Consider the following 17,729-nt stretch of genomic DNA (forward strand, 5'->3'; position numbering starts at 1 on the left):
AGCCAGCTTCAGTGTGCGCTCGCAGCCCAGAAGGCCAACCATATCCTGGGCTGCATCAAAAGAGCGTGACCAGCAGGTCAAAGGAGGTGATCCTGCCCCTCTACTCTGCTCTTGTGAGACCTCACCTGGAGTATTGTGTGCGGCTCTGGTATCCTAAACATAAAAAGGACATGGAACTGTTGGAACAAGTCCAGAGGAGGGCCACCAGGATGATCAGGGGACTGGAGCACCTCCTGTATGAAGATAGGCTGAGAAAGTTGGGGCTGTTCAGCCTGGAGAAAAGAAGGCTGCGTGGAGACCTCATAGCAGCCTTCCAGTATCTGAAGGGGGCCTATAGGGATGCTGGGGGGGGCCTCTTCACTAGGGACTGTAGTGATAGGACAAGGGGTAATGGGTTCAAACTTAAACAGGGGAAGTTTAGACTGGAGGTAAGGAAGAAGTTGTTTACTGTGAGGGTGGTGAGGCACTGGAATGTGTTGCCCAGGGAAGTTGTGAATGCTTCATCCCTGGTGGTGTTCAAGGTTGGACAGAGCCTTGGGTGACATGGTTTAGTGTGAGGTGTCCCTGCCCATGGCAGGGGGGTTGGAATTAGATGATCTTAAGGTCCTTTCCAACTCTAACTATTCTATAATTCTAAAAGGCTTGGCATGAAAAAGATTAACTCCCTGGAAACTCTGTTTGGAAATGTTAGGAGACTGCTATGTGTATAAGCTGGCAATTGCTAAGAGACAAATTATTTTCCCACCCTCTCAAGTACTTGGTAGTTTATCTATTGTTTATATTAAAGATTGATCATGGTTATATATTCGTGACTCAGAGGTCTCATTAATCACCCTGTACCACAGAAGAGACCAGAGGAGAAGAATGGGGGTTACTGGAAAGCAGTCATGTGATCCCTGGCTCTGCTTTTAATATGACTTATCCTGGCATTAGCTTTGTTCCTGTGAATTATTGTGTTTGTGTTAACCTCTTTTTTTTTGTTTCCATGTGTGGTATGTCTCTTTCTCAGGGCTGTTCAGTAAAAGATAATATACTTATTACAATGATTTTGGAGAATGTTAATCATGACACTCGCCATATTGCTATTTCAAGAGGTCTCTGCTCTCGCGCAGCCACCCCCTTGTTTGCTACTTCTTCCTTCCTCCCCCCAGCCGTTTCCTCCTTCTGAGCAGAGCTACACAGGCAATTGTTTCAGCGTGTGCAAAACGAAGAAGAGGTGGAAAGGGACCAGTGGGGCAAGGACAAATGTACAAAGGCTGGAACTTCCTAAAGCGCATTGGCTGCCAACAGAAAGATACTTCCTCCCACAGCAGCAGAGCAGATCTGTGCCTCCTCCTCCTCAACCCTGCTGAAGATTTCCAGCCCCAAAATGTTCAATCAGCTGTTTGTGGTCCCCTCTGATCCTAAGCATGAGAGTTAAAACTGCTGTCATGAGTGCGAGAAAGAAAAGAAAATTTACTAGTTTTGCAAGCTGATTGGGATTATAAATGCATGTTACCAGCCCTGCTTAGAGTCGGGTCCAGAAGCCTCAGGAGCAAGCTGTTTTCCCACCCTGCCTGAAAATCCCTTCAAATCTTCCAGCAGTACACGCTGAACCCACCTCTTTCAGTTTGTTCTGGTGGGAAATAGTTACATTGGCAAATTTTCAACCAACAGAAGACTTAATCCCGTGATTTTTTTATCTTTTTTTAAATTACTGTGTGCTTGTAATTTGTCTCATGAAAAGAAATTTGGATTTTGAAAGAGATAATTGAAATAATAGATATTTAAAAAAAGTCATTGAAGAGACTGATGTGGTTTAATAGAGATTAGCTTCTCTTTTATTTGTAGATCCGCTAAAAATATTGTGCCAGGTGTATCCTAATTCTGTACCCATTTTTCTCCTGGGTCATATTACACTAATGTCTGACTTTGGTGCAAAATTCCACTATAAAATTCACTATTTAATAGTATCTTCAACACTGAGACATGGCAGTAGCTGCTGTTTTAATTAAGCATCCTCTTCACAAAAGCAAGAAATCATCAGAAGTTCTGCAAACCTAGGAGAATTTAGGCCCATTAGTTGTGATAGAAGCATATCATTAGTGAAATCAAGAGAGGAGGAATAATATAAGGGAGTCTTACTTGTGTAAGACATTTAAAATAAATGTAATTACACAGAAACAGCCATTGTAGAGGACTAGATGTTTTTAAAATACTTTGATTCAAACTATTTTGGATTTCTTGGGGGTTTTCCCCCCATGTGACTTCTTCTGATGACATATTGTGTATATCAAGAATAAAGTAATTTATTTCTGAGGTGGGAATAGTTTTTTAATCAGACTCAGTAATGTAAATAGACCTCTATTTGAAAGTTCATTCAAAACTGAGTACTAGTGTATATTTAAGTGCACTGTATGCTGAAGTAGAAATATCTCCCAGTGTTTAACTGAAAGCATGTTTTATGTGTGGTTTTGTTTTGTTTTTGTAATGTTTAACAGTAACTGAGGCTGGCTTTGGTGCTGACATTGGGATGGAGAAATTCTTCAACATCAAATGCAGAGCTTCTGGCTTAGTTCCCAGTGTGGTTGTACTTGTTGCTACAGTGAGGGCTTTGAAGATGCATGGAGGCGGGCCAAATGTAAGTTTTTGCACCTTTTTAGAGAATAAAATTGTTGCTGATGTTTGAAATAAATGAAATATCTTGGTTTAAGAAATACTGGGGGTAGCCTGTGGGCCAGTATTTAGATATCCTTCTTGAGTTACCTCATTATATAGAAGTTACCTCTATGCAGGAATGGGAAGACACAGGTGAAAGAGGAGGGATGAAAGAACTCTGTAGAAGTATTAAATCTTGCTAATTTGCTTGCATGAAATAAAAAGCTGTAATACGTATATGTATTCTTTTCCCTGCCTTTTGAAATAGTGTTTGTAAGCACACTCAGCTTACAAACTCAGCACTTTCCCAGCCAGTAGTCAAAGGCTGGAAAAGTTGGCAGCTCAGGAGGAATTTGAAAGGTTTGGGTTGCAGTATGCACGTAGAAGTAGTGAACATTCTTAGGGAAGGTTTTGTGATTTGTTTCACTGCAATAATGGAAATCCTTCTGTCCTTCCAATATGCTCAGTTTAATTCCCTCAGGGATACTGAGGTAACTGATAAAATTTTGCAAGTGTTTTCCCAGTGTACCAAAAGTCACCAGTATATTGGTTTTTGCTATTTAAACCATGAAGAGGCTTGTACAGATTACTGATTGTAGAAGTACTCCTCAGTCACGCAGACAGACACACTTTCATCTGTCCAGCAGCATGCAAGAGGTGATGCTACCAGGGAAACAGTCTCACTGGGTGAAAATGCCAGAGCTGTTTCCACAGCCACAAAATTTTGGAATGCATAGTCTCCCTTAGAGCTAATCATTTCTTAGCGCTAAAGCTGAGTTGTCCTTTTTCAGTGTTTCAGTTTGATATGTAACTTCTTACATTTTTAGTCCAGTTTTAATGCAAGTTTTCTTCATTTTTACTGATAATCTTCCATACCTACCAATGCAGATGTATTGTCATGTGTGTATCATTAAATCTAGCAAAAAATAGAACTTAAATGTCTTAATAACTGTTTCTACTTCTGTCTGATCTGTATCTTTAGAAGTATCAAGCTTTCATTTTTTTACATAATGTATCATAGGGGCATGTAGAGTACCAGATATTTTCACTGGGAGATTAGCTATGAAATGGACCAAAACCAAAGTGACTAAGTCCAGTACCTGGGATCAATGTATTGAGGTCCTTGTAGATTCAGAATAGTACTCTGATGGTACTCTTTATCTGTGTACCTTTGTGCTTTCCAGCAGGGTAAATTATTTGCATTCAGCTCCTTGTTATGGGCACTAATTACAGGACACCCAAAGATGATGTTCTTCTAGACAGCTGTGTAACTGTTACTCCTTCAGCCAGCTGTTGGAGGTTGCTGTTCATTGTCTTTGCTCTGCTGGTGCATTGTTAAGCATGGGATCCAATTACCTCCCCTCTAATAAGTCTTTTACAACTAGTTGCTGAATTACTACCTGTATCTTGATATTCAAATACAGTAGGAAGTGTTGATTTTCTCCATGTGTTAGTTTTATTGGAATAAAACAGAAGCTACAGTTGAGCTGAGATGTTGCACGCAATGTTATGGCCTGACTGGCAGGATGAAAAGTAAGCAAAAGCGCGCTTGTGATCAATTAGGATTATGACAAGTGTCAATCTGTGATGATCTCGATTGTTTATTATTCCAGGTAACTGCTGGTGCCCCCTTGAAGAAAGAATACACAGAAGAGGTAAGAGAAGCTATTATAAAACTTCAGGAGAAGTTTTTGTTTAAAGGGACATACTAACATGGTGTATGGAGAGTCAGAACTTGTTCTTCTGGATGGATGGTGTGCACCCTCATGTTTGACAATAGCATGCTCTAACGCTGACATTCAATGAACACCTTTAACAGGCATTGCCAACAAGTATCACAGTATCACAGTATGTTAGAGATTGGAAGGGACCTCGAAAGATCATCTAGTCCAATCCCCCTGCCAGAGCAGGAACACCTAGATAATGTTACACAGGAATGCGTCCAGGCGGGTTTTGAATGTCTCCAGGGAAGGAGACTCCACAACCTCCCTGGGCAGCCTGTTCCAGTGTTCCGTCACCCTCACTGAGAAGAAGTTTTTTCTCAAGTTTAAGTGGAACCTCTTGTGTTCCAGTTTGTACCCATTACCCCTTGTCCTATCATTGTTTGCCACTGAGTAGAGCCTGGCTCCGTCCTCGTGACACTCCCCCTTTATATATTTATAGACACTGATAAGGTCACCCCTCAGTCTCCTCTTCTCCAAACTATAGAGACCCAGCTCCCTCAGTCTTTCCTCATAAGGGAGATGCTCCACTCCCTTAATCATCTTTGTTGCCCTGCGCTGGACTCTCTCCAGCAGCTCCCTGTCCTTCTTGAACTGAGGGGCCCAGAACTGGACACAATACTCCAGATGCGGTCTCACCAGGGCAGAGTAGAGGGGAAGGAGGACCTCTCTCGACCTACTAACCACCGCCCTTCTAATACACCCCAGGATGCCATTGGCCTTCTTAGCCACAAGGGCACAGTGTTGGCTCATGGTCATCCTGTTGTCCACTAGGACCCCCAGGTCCCTCTCCCCTACACTGCTTTCTAACAGGTCGTTCCCCAACCTATACTGGAACCTGGGGTTGTTCCTGCCCAGATGCAGGACTCTACACTTTCCCTTGTTATATTTCATCAAGTTACTCCCTGCCCAACTCTCCAGCCTATCCAGGTCTCGCTGGATGGCAGCACAGCCTTCTGGCGTATCAGCCACTCCTCCCAGCTTAGTGTCATCAGCAAACTTGCTGATAGTACACTCAATTCCCTCATCTAAATCATTGATGAATATATTAAATAATACCGGTCCCAGTACTGACCCTTGAGGCACTCCACTAGTCACAGGCCTCCAACTAGACTCAGCCCCATAGACTACAACTCTCTGGCTTCTCTCCTTCAGCCAGTTCGCAGTCCACCTCACTACCTGATCATCCAGTCCACACTTCCTCATTTTAGCCGTGAGGATGCTGTGGGAGACTGTGTAAAGCCATGTCATCTTCCCCCAGCCACTTAGTGTTATCCCTCTTGTGTGTGCTGTGTGTGACTGCATGGTAGATTGTACTGAGAAACTGAGCTGGCTGAAAAATAGCTTTTTACCAGTAGTTTTTCCAGACCCACAGAATTGTCAGGCTGCTCAGCTCTTCAGTCCGTCATAGTGTCGTTTAAGGAAGCACAAGAGCAGAGTGGTGCAGAGGTCAAAAACACTCCCTGAAATTAATGATAGCTTAACCTATTCATTAAACAACAGGTTTAATCTCTTTGTGCTTCACATTTGGTGTTGGGTGTCACTCTTCAAACAAGAGTGTATTCTCTTGTTTGAGAGGTTTGTTTTCCTGTCTGTTCACTGTAGACAAATTATGGTCTTTTGGTTTTATCAGACTAAGGGATATGTGTGTTGTTACAATTAAGGCCTACAAAGTGTGGGGTAACAGAATAAATAAGGAAACCCAGTAATATGGTTTTTTTTCTGGGATATGTATGTATATATAGATTAGACTATGCATCTAGCACCTCTAGAGGCTAACAGCCCTTTCACAATTGTGACAGGCAACAAGTCATCAGCTGCACTGTCGTCTTCTGTCCTAGAATACAGCAATACATTCATGTACAAGTTTTGGGGACTGCTTAGTTACTTAAATATGTCTGTTGCTTATTAGCTGAAATGTGAATTAATAAGTGTCAGATATTTTTGTCTGGAAGCATTTTACTTGTCTGCAACTGTCATGATCAGCACTGTTTATGTTCAGTTTAATTTATGGAAAATTCTTTGGCTGGAGAAGACTTCATGTATCTTACAATTTCCATTAATTTTTTTTTAAATGCACAGAATCTCCAGCTGGTAGCTGATGGCTGCTGTAATCTACAAAAACAGATTCAGATTGCTCAGCTCTTTGGAGTTCCTGTTGTGGTTGCTCTAAACATCTTCAAGTAAGTCTAGTCTTTCATTACTTTTGTGAGTAAATTCACAGTTAAAATTTCACACTGTTCTTGATTTTTATATTAATCCATTTTGGCATGGACCAGTTAAGCTATTAAAGAATTTCCTTTTTCCATTATGAATATAAAGACCTTTAAATCCTAACTTGTTTCTAAGGTTTTAAAACCACTAAAAAAAGTATATACTGTTATGGAACTATTAATCTTACACGCAAATTGCCTATAACACATACATATACTGTGTATAACTGCGTTATGTATATGGCACCGTTTCTGTGTAGACTGGCTTTACAACTGTTGATTGTAGAATAAGGCTAAGTATATAATGTTATAAAAGAGAGCTAATTAAACAAAAAATAATGAGATGGAACTGTTTGGTTGGCAGAACCGACTCTGCTGCTGAGGTTGATCTGGTGTGTAAGATTGCAAAGCAGTCTGGAGCATTTGATGCTGTACCCTGCAATCACTGGTCAGCTGGTGGTGGAGGAGCAGTAAAATTAGCTCAAGCTGTGGAAGAGGCAGCCAGGCAGAAAACCAGTTTCAAGTATCTCTACAGCTTGGAGGTAGGAGGGTTTATTTGGTCTTCTGAAGGGCTGGTTGGTCCATTGTTTGCGGTTTTTACGGTTGTTTTTTGTTCTGTTTTAATAAATGAATGCTGCATCAGTGTTGGATTTAAAACAAGAACATTGCAACAAAGCTATCTCGGCTTAAAATCACAAAAGCTGGAGAGAACAAAACAATCTGTGGCTTATCTAATCAGAGGAGCAGGATACTTGCTGGTAATGCTGGTTATTTAGTGCATTGAATGATGATTCTGATACTTTCTTGTTTAACATAAAAGTATGTCTGTAGGTGAAACATTCACAAATTATTCTGGGAGACTTCTCCACAAAGACCTCACAGACGTGATATTTGTCCTGACAATCAGCTAAAATGAAATATAGTTACTGTTTCACTGTCATGGCCATTGCACCAAGTTGTGGCTCTCTGAAGCATTCAGTCTCTGTATGAGAAGGTAGCAAGTACACACTCATGCTACATCTGCTCAGAAAGACAGGTCTATGCAGAGAGAAAGCACTCCATTTACCAGCACCCACTTACACACCCACAGCCGTCAGATGAACATGAGGAACGTAGGTTGCCCAGTCCTGCTCCTTCTCTCCTGCCAGTAAAGATTGGAGTCTTCTAGCACAATATGACACACGTGATATATGGGTCACTGCTGCTGTAAGCCTTAGATCCTCAGTCTTTTCAGGAGCAGCCTGCAGTACCCCTGTCCTGCTCCAGTTGCTGGCAACAGGATCCACTGAGGTTCACAGCTCACTCCAGCTGCTGGTAATCATACCTCTCCTCCTGCTCTTTAGCATTCATACATACTCATCTAGAGTAGAAAGCACAGCCACACAGAAGGTAGAAATCAGATTTAATGAGAGCAGAGGACAGACTGTAGTCCTCAAGCTCAGACTTCAGTCAGACAAGCTGCTAACCAGACACCTTTACACTCAACTGGCCCTATCTTCCCCTTTTCCCTGTATTTTTTTCCCATACTTCTTCCTCCTCAATCCATCTTGATTATGTTTGTTCCCCATCCTTGGTCCTTCTACTAAACATGCCCTAACAATCTTTATGCATTTCCATAGTCCCCTTCAAAAATCCTCTCGTGAGTTTCACACTCATGTAAAATGCTCTTCTTCCTACAGCAAACCTGTGCTGCTGTAGCCAGTCACACCCTTTCATTTGCAAAGTTTTCTGATGAGTTTCTCCATTGACTCTCCATTTCACACCAAGGACAATGGTCCCATCCTTCCCGTTGTATGGTTTTAGGCAACAAGCAATTCAATGTGCTCTTATTTTCACTGATTAGGTTTTCCCACTGATTACGTTACTAGGGTTCCTCCACCTATCATTGTTCCTCTGATCCTTGCTTGGGTTTTGTGTTTAATTTGCTTAGTCAGTTAGTCAGATAACCTAACAAAGGATATTGTAGTCCAAATTTCAGTTCTGAGATTGAAGACTCAGGGACTATGTTATTGCCGTTGTCTGTCTGCAAAGTAACATCTCAGCAGCATGAACTGCCAAGAGGAGCAGCTTGCAAGGAAGGGCTGCTCAGGCCCCTGAAAGTACTATGCTGGAGTTCCTCCATGCAGGCAGAACATTTGGAGGGTTTTATTGCTGAGAAGGTTATACAAATGATTTCTCAGGACATTTCTGACTGTCCAAATGTGGGTGGGTTAAAATTTGGGCAGCAAAACAGACTTCTCTGGCACCAAAGAAGCCCTTGTCAAATTTCAGATCCTGTTGCCCAGTTGATAGTGCTACTTAACTTTCTTTACAAAATACATGAATGGTATTTTTTAACAGCAGAACCTCAGCTTCATTCTTTTAAATGGCTGAAAGTTCCTGTTTTGATTCTTCTCTCCAATAAAAAGTTCAGCCTGAGGTAGGTATGCCCTGTGTTGTCTTTCACTCTCCTCCCTGATATGTACCCCATATCTGTTGCACCCATTTTATTTCTTCTTTCCACCTCTCACGTTGTTTTCCCAAATGTCAGTAATTCAGCCAACTCCTATTGGTATTAACTACTGCCTACACAGAATAGAGGGAAATTGAGAATTTGAGTGCTGCAGCATCTATTCAAACCATTTTTCCCACAGAACATTTTTACAGCCAAAAAATGGATGATGTATCTGCCTTTTTGAGTTTGTCTCTAATGAGATACTTTGGAAACAGAGGATATCATTTTTCGGGTTTTGCATAATAAAATAGAAACAAAAAATAATCTTTCAGAAATACTTGTAATAGTTTTCCCTATAGGACACTTATGTTACAGAGATAGTACGTTATCATTTGATGAGTCCCAAGCTCTGGTGTTACAGTATTCCATGTAGGTTACAGTCTTGTGGTATGAATGAGTAGAAAGGATTGGTAAGGGTGGAGTATGACGGAAGAAAATGAGATTGATTTCTACTTTAATGTCTTTCCCAGACACAGCATTCTGTTCTGTGTTGCATAAGCAGCATGATCTTAAACACAAAGGGAATAAATCACATCTTTACATCAACTTAATATCCCATAACTTAAGTATTATAAGCCTCAAAAATATGTTGAAAGGATTTAAAAATTCTGTAAAAGAAGTAAATTTAGGCCAAGAAAACCAGTAAAGTTCAGGCTTCTGTTTCATTCTAGCTATGCAAAGGATAGGGACTGAAGCAGTTATAAGCAGCCGAGTGAAACAGCAATGCTATTGCTTGTACAGTATGGTAGGTCATTTGGTCACTGGGCTCAGAGAGACATGAAGGAAAGACACCTCTTCCAAATAAGCCTGTCCAGATATTAATTAAGGTTTTAATGGGATTTTTTTGATGTAGCAGTTTAGAGGACTGATATCTTCTGTTCAAAAGGGTAACTATGATTAACAGGATAACAGTCAACTTTATTTCGAGTAATAGCTAGGGGTAATAGACAATTAAGAAAGAGTAGAGGTAGTAAGATGGGATTCAGACAGATGGTTTCTCCCTGTCATTGTGCCTAGAGGCAATGTAAGTGAAAGGATGTAGTTCCATCCCTCGTTCTTAGCAGTAATTGTAACAAATACTATGGTAGCATGTGGTTTTAGTATGGATTTTTGCCCCCACTGCACACTAACCTCTTACTTTACTGTTGAATTTGTTTCTTACCAAGAATTTGTCTTCAGTGTTTTGAGGATGGATTTGGTTTAAAATCCTCCTGAACTCTATGAAATAATCTGTGGTGTTGGGTTTTGGGTTTTGGGGTTTTGTTTTTTTTGTTTTTTATTATCGTATATATTCTTGCTACATAAGGAAAATATCAAAATATCAACTGTCTTATAACTGTTGACTTCCCTTCTGGGTTCACTTTTATTGAAGTATGAGTGTTGCAGCAGAAAGCTGTTACTCAAAATAAAGCTGACTGACCCATTAAAAGTAAGTTTAAATAGCTAGCGGGAGGATAGGAGACAATGGAAACGTATACACCCCATTTCCAAATTTATCTGGCTTCAGTGCCTCTTCTTGGCAGGGGGGAAGCTCACTGATGCATGACTGTCGAGTAATCTGCCTTCTTTCACTATTCTGGTCTCCTCTTTTTTCCTGTGGTGAACTCTCCCTTGACTTACAGCAGCCCTCCTTAACCTGGGGGAGTAAACACAGGTCTGAATAAAGGCAGGCATTAAGTTTTTAAGAGGTGCATTGCCCCTTCCTGCAAGACAGCTGGTGCACAATGGACTAACAGTCCAGGAGACAGAAGGACAGGCATATGGCATGAGGCAGGATTAGCATATCTGGCCAGTCAGTGAGTTAGTATTGTCCCATTTAAAGACTGAGATGGTAACCTGACAGATAAAACCCAACAGAAAAGCTTCAAATGATATGATTTATACAGCATTGGAAAACGAAATTGAAGCATGTAAAGGTCACAAAAAGGAGAGAAGGCATTGTTCTAGTCTTCCAAGTTTGTCAGATGACATCTGTTTTTTTCCAGTGCTCTGCCTTTAGGTAACATCATGACAAATGAAAACAATTCCAGGTTGTACTGTGGAAGTTGAGTCCACACTTACGTTGGCTGAGTGTAGTGTATTGCCTGGCCAGACTGAGGAACAAAGGAGAGCTTTCTCAGCTTGGAGCCATCCAGTGAGAATGAGGTTGAGAAGCAGCACTTCTCAGGGAGGCATTCAAGCAGTTAGCAGCCTCAGCACTGGGTTTTTCTTCCCCTTCCAGGAGCATAATCATAGAATAGTTAGGGTTGGAAAAGACCTTAAGATCATCTAATTCCAACCCCCCTACCAGGGGCAAGGACACCACACACTAGACCGTGTCACCCAAGACTGTCCAACCTGGCCTCGTTACACCACTCATTACCCGTCTCCCGTTGGACATTGAGCTGTCGACTACAACTCTTTGCTTGCGGCCATCCAGCCAATTCTTTACCCATAGGGTGGTCCATCCATCAAATTGATGTCTCTTCAGTTTAGAGACAAGGATGTTGTGCAGAACAGTGTTGAACACTTTGCACAAGTCCAGGTAGATGACGTCAGCTGCTTTGCCCCTATCTCTCAGTTTTGTAACCCCATCATAGAAGGCCACCTGGCCTTCTTGCCCCGTTTCCTTCTTGTTGGGATATAGTGCTCCTGAGCTTGGATCAGGTGATCCTTGATTATCAACTAGCAGTCTTGGGCTTTCCAGTGCTTTATCCCATGGAACCTTACTGAGCAGGTTCCTGAAGAGGCCAAAGTCTGCTCTCTTGAAGTCCAGGGCAATGAGTGTGCTGCATGCCCTTCTCATTGCCCTGAGGATCTTGAACTCCACCGTCTTGTGTTCACTGCAGCCAAGGCTGCCTTGGAGCATCACATTCTCCACCAGCCCATCCCTGGTGGTGAGCACAAGGTCAAGCATGGCACCTCTCCTTGGCAGCTATAATATTTATTATATATTTATTAATAATATATTTTTTATTTATGTATACTATTATATATATTTATATAATTAGCTATAACCTCTCCAAATCTGGAGAATAAATCCACAGTTTGGTCATCGAACTGGTCACCTTTTCAATCTCACTGTGATTGAATGGGGGGTGCTGTCAGAGGTACTAGGGGTATTTTCTCTTTCCTACACTAACACCATGTCTGTTAAGCCATGAAAGTTATCCATTGTGTGTCTGCTCTCACGTCAGCCCAACAAAGGTCTTTTCTTTCGCCTAAGAGGCAAATAACTTCTTCATCTTTCTTGAGTTTAATAATGTATGGACCCAGTGGAAGGTCCTGCAGCACTATCAGAGTGAGAATAAATAAAATTATATATGCTCCTTACTGAAACTTTTCGTAATAAATGATGGAGATCATTTCTCATCTCAAAATGCAGACTGTGCAGCCCTCCTGGGTATGCTAGTTTTTAAACTATTTCCCCCCACCCTACTGCTAGTAAGCTACCTAGCAGTGAAGACACGTGAAAGAGGAATTCCACAGGGCTGAACCAGCCTCTCCTCCCACTCCCATTAAAGAGATTTTGGTGGATTCTGGACAATTCTTCCTCTGAATTGCATGTTGGAAGCTATCTTTCTTCCACTCCATCCCTATTTTTTGAGGCTGTAGGCTCTTGACAGCACTACACTTCTGTGTTTGTTTTCACTATTTTCCTGTTCTTTGCGTGAAGCAATTTTCTTGGTCACAGCTGGAGTTTCAAAGTTCGGGAAATGGAAAATACATCTCTAAGGCCACAGGCTTAGGTGTTGATTCACAAACTGTTTAACTTGACTGAATATGCTTTTTTAAAAAAGCAAAACCTTGTCCTGTGCCAACAGAGGAAGGGGAGGGCTGAAGACTTGGGAATCCTTCTGTCAGCCACAGATCTTCTGTAACCAGAATACACAGATACTTCAATAAATATGGTTTTATTTTATCCAGGGTAAAAACTAGAAGTAGGAATTTGAATGTGCAGAGTCAGCTATTGTTTTTGCACTGCACTCTGTCACCCCCCCAGCACCTTCGGACATACTTTCATCATATGTTTTCATTTGGCAACCTTCCCAAGAAGAGGAATGAGTGATGTCTGCATACTGTTTCACTTAGCCAACCAGCAATTTTTTTTTTTATTGCTTTCAGTGAATGCATAAGTTAAAATTTAAAAAAAAAAAAAAAAAGCTAGTGCCTTTGATTTTGAACTATTTTAAGAATTTCACTACAAACAAGCAGCTTATTTTAACAATAGCAATAAACTGAGGGGTTGTGACCTCATAATTAAACTATGGTGATCTCATAGTTAAAAACAGGCACTGAGACTAAAGTGAATGTATAAAGATCTTGAAGTAGTAAATGTAATAATTTTACAAGTTAATAGGTGCTTTTGTATATTTTCTGGTTAAATGCAGGTTTTATCAGCAGAATCTTACGTTTTCTCAGAGAATAAATAGTTTTAAATATTTAAATTGTATAACATCCAAAACAGATCCCTTCAGACAGTGCTGCACTGACAGGCATTCCCTTAAGGTATTCAATTTAAGCTAGCTAACACCAGTGCTTCTCATAATAGTGTGGTTTAGCTGCAACTGCTATCGACTCTGGCTTTTCAGAGGTGTTTTCTGTTGGCCTCTGTTTTGGTAAGGAAGTCAGCTGAAACTTTTAAAAGCAGAAGAAAGGGAGGAGGAAAGAAACAGGTTGTTTTAAGCAGTCTCAGGGATTGGCTATGGGGAGTTAAAAAGATTAACTCCTTTCTCCAGTAGCCAAACAGCTTAAAATCAGATATTGAGATTAGGATGCAAAAGATGGGAATCCTGAGAACAGTCTCAAGGCAGGTCGTGGGTAATCTGCATGTTTCATTTCACATGATTCTGACTTCAGGCAACAAGACTGATTTCAGGAATCCCAGCCCAAGCCGTGTGTCCCTGCACAGCTCACTGTTTCAGCTGGTACATTTCAGTGATCACTTTTGAACAGTTTGAGTAATTCTTTCTGTAGATACAGTATTTAAGCCATCTCTGTGTCTCTGATTTATACTGGCTTTGTCTTTATGGTAAACTGGATGTGATCTAATCAGGGTTACAATAGGTTTTTTTTTAACCTGGATTACATTTTAGCCACTACCAGTTTTTCTGGTATGTGCAGCTACACAAACAGCGGTGCTGCCATCTCAATTGCACTGACACATGGGTGAGTGTGAGCAGCAGAGGAAGGGAGGATTAAGAACAGTTTCTTGAAGCTGGACTGCTGTCCATGGAAACCCTCACTAAGCACTGCATGGAAAAATTATAATCTGCAGTCCTTCACATTATAGTTGAAGGAAGAGATGAAGAGTGAAGGAAATGTGAGGAAAGGGTAGCAGAAATTCAACGGTTATTAAATGAAGTTTCGGTTACAACCTTGCTTTGATAGTATTGCAAGAAAGAAGTAGCAAGAAGGCTGGTGGAAGTAGCAGTGTGGCTGGATGACAGCACTGGTGTGATTTCATCTGCATAATCAATTTAGTCTTGGGAATGACAGCCTCTTTGCTATCAGTGCTGATTCTTAGCTTAATTGTTCTCTATCAAGTAATGAGATGTATAGCTACACAGATACTGATTTGGTGAAAGCAGCTTGTGCAGTTATGGTGTAGCACTTGTTGTGCTTTAGCCAAGGAGATAATCCTGTTTATGGTGTGGGTGCTTGGCAGCCTCAACAAGCATGTGTGTTTGTGTTTGCTTCAGAAGAAGCATATGGCTTTGGTAGCTCTGAATGGGTGAGATTTCAGAAATGCACATTGTCTCTGGCAGGGCTGGGGAGATTGGCTGTTTCTGAGAGAAACATCAAAGCTACTCGTCAGCAAATATTTACACTGTATGGCCCTGTAGCACCTTCTCATATTTGGTATAAATATACGTACAGCATTTCATGCTATCATTTCTTTGAGAAGCTAAAATTGAATTTGTAATGAATTCTCTGAAGCTGCCATAATTTCTTCAGCATTAGTATTAATACGTAGTCACACAGAAGTCAGTTTTTGTCTAAATCCATACTGCCTATTGTGTATCTTATCACCTGTTCTCCACCTAAATGTCCTTGGTTGTGTAGCATTCACAACCTTACATAAGGGAAATGAGAAGAGGAAGAGCTTTTATTGCTGAGCATAAATCTTTCATGCTTCTGATACTGCACATTTTTTAAATATCACTATCACCATAGCTTTTCAGATAGCAGAGGTGCTGTGAAACGAAGCTGCTGTTCATACCGGTGCATCGACACCATGCGAATGAGACTTTTCATCCTTCTTTCATTAGGACTGTTTTACTGATGTCTTGCAGATAGGTTCATCAACTGAGGATGCTGTGTTGTTCACAAGTGGGAATGAACAGTTGGTTTAGGAATACCCTAAGCCATTGTAGAAAATTCTCAGACAAAAAAAGTGGCAGATGTGAAAGTACTTCTTTTTTCTGAGTCTCTAAGATACATGGTTTCTGCTGGCAAATATTTGATGAAGGTGTTTAAGGTACAAGTAGGTGGTGCACATGATTTTTTTAGAAGAGTCTGGTATCAGCTGGAGAAAAAAATCCACTTAAAATCCCTTAATGATTTAGTTACTTGTGCAATATGCCTCTATTTTTCAACCCCTTCAAATTCAGTTAAGCACTTTTCGATATGAATTAGCACTGTGAAGCATTACTACATATGGTGACTGCCTGTGCCCATTAGTTGGACTTTTTTCATAGTGAAGTGCTGAATAATCAACAGTTTTGTTGAAAACCTAAAGCTAAACTTGCCTTTAAAGACTAAATAAAAAAAAGTAAGAATTGTTCCTACAAGCGTCTTGTAAACATCCAGGCTTCTGGAATGTCATATATGTAAAAAGCCTCTTGAATTACTAGGGCTTCTTTTCTGATAAATACCATTAAGTTATTTTCAAGCAAAATGAATTTTTATTTCTCATGTAAAGTACGAGGTGGCTTTTCTTTCAGAAATACTTCTTTAAGTTAAATTAAAATGAAGTTTTCCAGCAGTATTACTAGATAACTGAAATACAGGAAACTTTTTAGCTCGAAATGCTGTTACACTGTGATTCTAAATAGATAATCCCTTAAAAATCCCACTAAATACTAGGAAACAGGTGGATCATTAGCATGGTGTAGTGCTCAAACTCCTACTTGAGCCTGATCCTCAAAACTTCAGGAAGGAAGGGTGTCTGAGAGTGCTCACATGCATGGACTGTCTTAATATGTATAGAGCATCTGTGCCTCCCTGCTGATTTCTCTCCTAATTAGGCTTAGCGAGGACTCATCTGCCTGTGTTGGGAGATTAAATAGGCTCAAACTCTCCTCTAACACCGTGCACATAGCCTCACCTGTTTGTAAGAGGCTGCCTTGCAAAAATTTGTGATGATCTCAGAAAACCACTTTTGTTTGCCATGCACACTCCCATAACTGCTGGTGATTCGTTGGAGTTTACATTTGCAAACTGTGAGGTGTGGGTACTGGTCTGAAAAGTATCTGAAATGCTAGTTAAAAAAAAATATCCGTAGAGAGACAGTTTGACTGTCCAGCTTGACTCAGTCTTGAAAGGTATTGCACAAAGCCCAGGAGGAGCAGAATGCCACCACTGTCATTAAAGCAGTCTCCTCTGATGTTAGCCAGAGCTCTGCTGGGTTTCATTTGGAAACTGCGGCTATGGTCACTGTGAGAGAGCTGAGGGTGTAGTTATTATGCTGCTGTCAAATTAGTTTGAAATATTTTGACACAAATGCAAGTTGAATCTAAATGAAAATCTCCATCTCAATGAATTTACTGAGGTTTAAACAGAAAGCTGTTAGTTTTGATGTTAGCCTACTGACAACAGAGAGCAGTATTCAGTTTGCCCTTGCTCTTGCTGTTAGTCCTGGACATCAAGCAAACAGCACTCAAAAAGCAAGTTAACAGACGTTTTGCATATCTTCTGTGGTGTTTAAAACTGCCATGGTTATGAACATATTTAATAACCTGAGAGAAGTTTTATCTCGTGACAGCTATCCGTACCCATTCAACTTAATGCTGCCAGGAATTATATCCAGGATATTTGCAATGCATTATCTCCAATCCTCATTAGATTTTTTTTGCACTGCTTGGATTCCTTTAAAAAGCCTGAAGTCAGGAATGTGACATCATTCCACCCAATTGAGGTGCAATACACATATAGTCAGTATGTTCACAAAGCGTCTTGTGGAACATCTTTAAACCTTACTTCGAAGTTTCCTGTCTGAGGGGGGATTTTATTTGAGCCTTAGTAGCTTTCAACTGTCTTATATTGAAGTTACTTGAAAGTCTGGCAAGCTTCTTTTCTTGTGATGTCTCTGTTACTGGATTTCCTTATTAATGTAAAGGCAGACTACTTTAAACTTTAATTTTTCTAAAATTCAGTCATAAATACAAAAAAAGGTCAATCTGACACAAGCCCTTCAACTGATGCATCTTTGCAGAAAACTCATTACTTCTAGACAGGCATTGCAAAAATGTGATTAACCGTGGGACTTCCTATAAATACACCAGATAGAGTTTGTTATTCACAAACCAGTTCCTAGCTTTTGTTGGAATAAAATGAAATGCTTCTATTTTGAGTTCTTGTGCATCTTGTGTTGCTTTAGATTATCAAGTCTTCTTCCCCAAGTGGTATCTCTTTAGATTTTGTTCAACTCTTTTTCTACATGTATTGTTAATTAAATATGCT

General features: G+C 40.5%; 1 protein-coding gene across 6 annotated transcripts in view; it reads left to right on the forward strand.

Annotated features, from left to right (window-relative positions):
* The window catches only part of MTHFD1L (methylenetetrahydrofolate dehydrogenase (NADP+ dependent) 1 like), a 154,412-nt gene that overhangs the window by 83,822 nt on the left and 52,861 nt on the right, over positions 1–17,729 (forward strand). For all 6 annotated transcript variants that reach the window (XM_061471579.1, XM_061471574.1, XM_061471575.1 and 3 more), the window contains 4 exons: positions 2,481–2,620; positions 4,251–4,292; positions 6,441–6,541; positions 6,936–7,113. In XM_061471579.1, the coding sequence (XP_061327563.1) occupies positions 2,481–2,620; positions 4,251–4,292; positions 6,441–6,541; positions 6,936–7,113 (461 nt within the window). The remainder of the gene's footprint in view (positions 1–2,480; positions 2,621–4,250; positions 4,293–6,440; positions 6,542–6,935; positions 7,114–17,729) is intronic.

Source organism: Pezoporus flaviventris, unplaced genomic scaffold, assembly GCF_033815535.1.
Source record: "Pezoporus flaviventris isolate CSIRO_AGI_PZ_B2104156 unplaced genomic scaffold, CSIRO_AGI_Pfla_v1 ptg000066l, whole genome shotgun sequence".
NCBI lineage: Eukaryota > Metazoa > Chordata > Aves > Psittaciformes > Psittacidae > Pezoporus > Pezoporus flaviventris.